We start from the raw sequence: 4,620 nt of genomic DNA on the forward strand, positions 1-4,620 counted from the left end.
CCGTATATAGGTTGTAGCTAATGTTCCTTTGTCATATATGACCAAGGACGTTCAGTAAAATTTTCCCCTTTTAAATCTTAAAACTAGCCTTGAAAAAAGTATCCCCTTTTAAAAAAGAATTAAGTTTGTGGGAGGCAAAACATGTTGTTTAAGAATGAAAAAATTTAAAAAAACTTTTTCCCTTTACGACTTATTACGTAAACATTTAGATACATTTATCAAATTTAACCCACATATTTCCTGCACCAATATAATTTGATTTATCTGGCGGAACATTGAATTAGTTCGGAATAAAGTAATAAATCGTTTTTCCCAAAACTCCATAGTTGTATATTGAGTATAGTAAGTTAGCACAGCCATTTTCTCGGACAATAATTATGTTTTCATGGCGAATCGTTGTGTTAGTTATTGCAATTGGATTGTTTGCAAGTTGGTATTTGGACACGCCTCTACCAGACGATATGCAAGAGAAATGGAAGGTCAGAATCATAGATGCTGGGATGAGAACTTATGGGCATCTGGTAAAATTTACATGTTGTAAACTACTTTTCTTTAGTAACTCTTTAAAAATAACAATCAGATAAACCCGTCAGTTGTAAAGATTTAAATAGAAAAGGATAAGAAAATTGAGGGTAATTTGAATAAAAAAGAATGAAAAGAAGTGAAATATCTTGCACGACTGAATTAATAGTTTGTTTTAAATAATATTCGTTCATGCCTATTATGTTTTATATTTATCCATGCAAATGAATGTTACGTTGATATAGAGTATTGTTAGAAATGTTAAATACAGAGAATGTAGTTGCACTGATAAAATATTAATGAATTATAAAAACCTAAATTAAGTTATTTTTTCTACAGTAAAATAGAGAAAAACGAAACCCCTAAAGAACGTCCAAAACGACCATTTGAAATGTTGCAGACTCGGTTCAAAGCTGGTAACGGAAAGAGCGAGTTATCGTCCATGCCCTCTAGCACCGGCTTAAGCAGAATGCCATATTTGAACACAAAAAAATGTGAAATTTTGAATTTAGAAACATCCGCGGTAAAGTAATTTTTTATCTTTTAGAAAGGACTAATGGTAGCTTTGGGCATTATAGAGCCATTTTCAGTGATGGATCGATGGCTAGTTGATAAGTTTGTAATTCTTATGACTACCGGAAAACCTTGGGTTCAAAGGGAAGAAAAGGCATTACAGGTAATAGTCCATGTGAAATATTGATACAAATTAAAGCGTTCATTATAAATGCAATGAAATAAAAGTATGTCTTTAATAGAAATTCTACACGTATCTACGATTTATGACTTGTCATTTTCAGAAATTTCTACTCACCTTTTCAAATGACATTGTTGAAAGCATGTGCTATATAAATGTACACGGATAACACAAATTGCTTAATTAACAACTTTGTTGCATGTAATCAGTAAAAAAAACCGACACATTTATGCAAGAATATGATATGCTATAACGTATGCTAGAAAGTGTTTGTTTACATTAAATTGTATGTTTTATAGGTCATTAATTTTTATGAAAATGATGCGACATATATTTTGTTGCAGAATCAATAAAGAAAATTTTAGTTGATATTCTCAAATGTTTACTGTTTACCTCGACTATTAAAAGAATAGAGAGAGCTATTGTACTAATCCCGGTGTCCGTGTTAGGGTAGGCGTTTACTATTTTGCGTGCAAGCGAAGGCAATGGGTTGAAACTTTACGGTGCAGTTCCAATAAATCTAAGTTACCCTTTTACAGAGTAATGTCCCTTTTCTTACTGTTGAGCACTGAGAAAAGTCGAGCGTGCTGTCTTACGGACATCTCTTATTATATGCATTATTCAGATCAGCGACCTTTACACTGATGAAAACAAAATCCAAATGAGGATGTACGAGCCAAAGACAACATTACACCAAGATAAAAGGCCAGTTTTCTTCTATTTCCATGGCGGAGGGTTCTCATTGATGTCAATAGGTAAGGATGTACTTGCAGCCTTTTCGTCTTATTCCTTTTTATCAGGCATTAATTATATTCATTTAGAACAAAAGCATTTCTAAATTAGAAATTAAACTGTTCGCTATCGCAGAAATTTTTTTTGTTTCGAGTGGGGGGGGGGGGGTGTTACGTTATTGCATCCCAACACAGTAAATTGGGTTTCATGTATGTTCACATTCCTGCTAAACTAGTTTGGAGGAAAACTCCCTGCTCAGTTGCCCTCCTATGCATTGTTTCAGGCACCGTCAACTTTCAATAAGCTAGCTTGATAGCTTCCTCAATCCAAAGTCTCTGTCGGGATTTGAACCCACAGTGGTAACTAAAGAACCTATTTGAAGCATTCTCGAGTCTGCTTCATTGAACTAACCAAAGCTAGTGTCAAATATGGTAGCATTGTCGTAGCCCTAGTGAGGTTCGATGCAAAGTCCTGGGTTGACCAAACTCCATCTTTTTCAGAATCGTATGATGCCTTGGCACGGAAATTAGCACGTGACAGCGGTGTGGTGGTGATTTCAGTAGAGTGAGAAAAATATGTTTCCCTTTTTTTTTAAAAAATAAAAAAGGGCAAAAATTTTGATAAAAAAAAAAATTGGGGTTTTTAAAAAGTTTTCAAAAAAATTTTCCATTTTAAAATATTAATTTTTTAAAAAAAAAAAATTAAATAGGGGTAAACCCCATGTTTAAAAATTTTAAAATTTTTGAAAAATAAATTGCTTACAGCCTCTCTTTAAATGTTAATTTAACATATCTTGAGTACACACAGGGAAGATACATTACTTTTTAAACTCTACACACTATATAAAACACAGTATTATTACATAGTCATTAAAATGCATGATTTTTAAAGAAAGGAACACAGTTAGCATAACCATTTACAAGGAATACAGATTCCCAACACAGTTCATGCATATCTTATTCAAATTAGACATATTCAGTAAGAATTTCAATTATTATAGATTTCTGCAATACAAGTTTTTTACCTTAAAAAGAGCATAGTATATACATGCATTTATTGTCTATACAAACATGGATATATAGAAGAAACGCATAATGTATTTATTTTCAAATTATGCAAAAGCTAGTACTCTGTGTTTCAGTTATCGACTTAGTCCACAACATCCATATCCAACTCCATTAAACGACTGCCTGGAAGCGATTAGTCACGTGGTTAAGAAGTCAAAAGATTTGCGGATTGATCCGGATAGAATAGCTGTGGGCGGAGATAGTGCTGGCGGTAATTTGGCTGCAAGTGTGTCATTGCGCTTAAAGAAGAAGATCAAACTTCAACTCCTTCTAGTTCCGGTTTTTCAAATGTTTACATATAACACAACCTCTGTGATTTCAAATAAAAAATACTTCTCCAAAACGGTCAATAACTTAATGCAAATTGTGTTTTGGACGAACTATATCGGGTGCGGAAGTGAGTACATTTCAAATATGATAGAAAACAGGCATACGTCGTCGGAACTAAAGTCATCTAAATATGCGTCATTTGTTGATGGCGAAAAATGGTTGATCAGGAAGTATATTGATGAAGACTTAAAGAGGAAAGATTTGACTCAGAAAACTGACTTTGGAATGAAAGAGACACCGGATTGTTTAAAAAGAAAAATGTTAGATCCACTTATTTGTCCGTTAATGGCGGATAAAGAGATGTTTAAAGATTTGCCACGTGCTTATATTATGACAGCCGGATATGACCTCATTAGAGACGACGGTATAATGTATGCGCAGCGTTTAAAAGACGCCGGAGTTAGTTTAGATTTAATCAATCACAGAACATCATTTCATAATGCTTTAACATTTGTAGAAGGACCTTTGACTCTTGGAATAGCCAAACATACAATTCAAGACATTGTCAATTATGTTCAACTTCATCTATAGGGATCTATATATTATATTTAAATTATAACTGTTTAATGTTCATTTTAAGTATGTGCTGTTTAATGCATATACATGTATATCAAATATTGAAATTTACATGACTACCAATGTTATTAAGAAACGTTATTAGTAGGTTTCAGGTCCGTTTTTTTAAGTTAAAGATACACATTGTTATCTGAATAATTCAAATATCGCGTTCCAAATAATTTTATCTAAATTACATTTTCACATCCCAAGATGAGATAACCTATCTATTTATTTATGGAAAATGGATTCTTTCGGGTATCCCAAAGAAAGATAAATGCATGATGTAATTTCAGAACTCAGGAAATGTTAAATGAAAAAAAAATAATATGATATGCACATCTAAGAAAGTTTAATAAATAATATTAAACGCTTATTTTGCAAGTTATTATATGCTATGCATGTATAGGCAATGTGAATCGTATTTTCATCACTGCAAATTCTAATTTTTCTGAATATTTTCAAAATAAAATTTTCAATTTTGATAGCAATAATTCAAATGTTAATCAATTTATTGATTACAATGTGTAATTAATGATGATACAAATATTATTCGTGTTTGTTTTATTGCTGACTAAACATATTCATTTTAACATTTTATCAATTTCTATAATTTATATGTATACAATTATTACATATAGTTGAAAAGCATAAGCAAACTTATATATAGTTCCTCTTCCTGGATAACAACTAATATTCACATAGAAATATGGCAGAATA

General features: G+C 31.8%; 1 protein-coding gene across 1 annotated transcript; it reads left to right on the plus strand.

Moving 5' to 3' along the window:
* The first annotated feature begins 224 nt into the window (after positions 1 to 224).
* Positions 225 to 4,620, plus strand: LOC132758204 (neutral cholesterol ester hydrolase 1-like). The gene is made up of 5 exons (XM_060749760.1): positions 225 to 521; positions 1,070 to 1,198; positions 1,842 to 1,971; positions 2,449 to 2,512; positions 3,090 to 4,620. The coding sequence occupies exons 1-5, from the start codon at positions 378 to 380 to the stop codon at positions 3,874 to 3,876; spliced, it is 1,254 nt and encodes a 417-aa protein (XP_060605743.1). The 5' UTR covers positions 225 to 377; the 3' UTR covers positions 3,877 to 4,620.

This window comes from Ruditapes philippinarum, unplaced genomic scaffold (genome assembly GCF_026571515.1).
Source record: "Ruditapes philippinarum isolate M1 unplaced genomic scaffold, ASM2657151v2 ctg3031_1_1_1_1, whole genome shotgun sequence".
Taxonomy (NCBI): Eukaryota; Metazoa; Mollusca; class Bivalvia; order Venerida; family Veneridae; genus Ruditapes; species Ruditapes philippinarum.

Bases quoted from the DNA above. Each gene is read 5' to 3' on its own strand.
- LOC132758204 (XM_060749760.1), top strand. From the start codon at position 378: ATGTTTTCATGGCGAATCGTTGTGTTAGTTATTGCAATTGGATTGTTT. The intron at 1,972-2,448 runs GTAAGGATGTAC...CATCTTTTTCAG, and splicing joins GTTCTCATTGATGTCAATAG to AATCGTATGATGCCTTGGCA. The intron at 2,513-3,089 runs GTGAGAAAAATA...TCTGTGTTTCAG, and splicing joins GTGGTGGTGATTTCAGTAGA to TTATCGACTTAGTCCACAAC.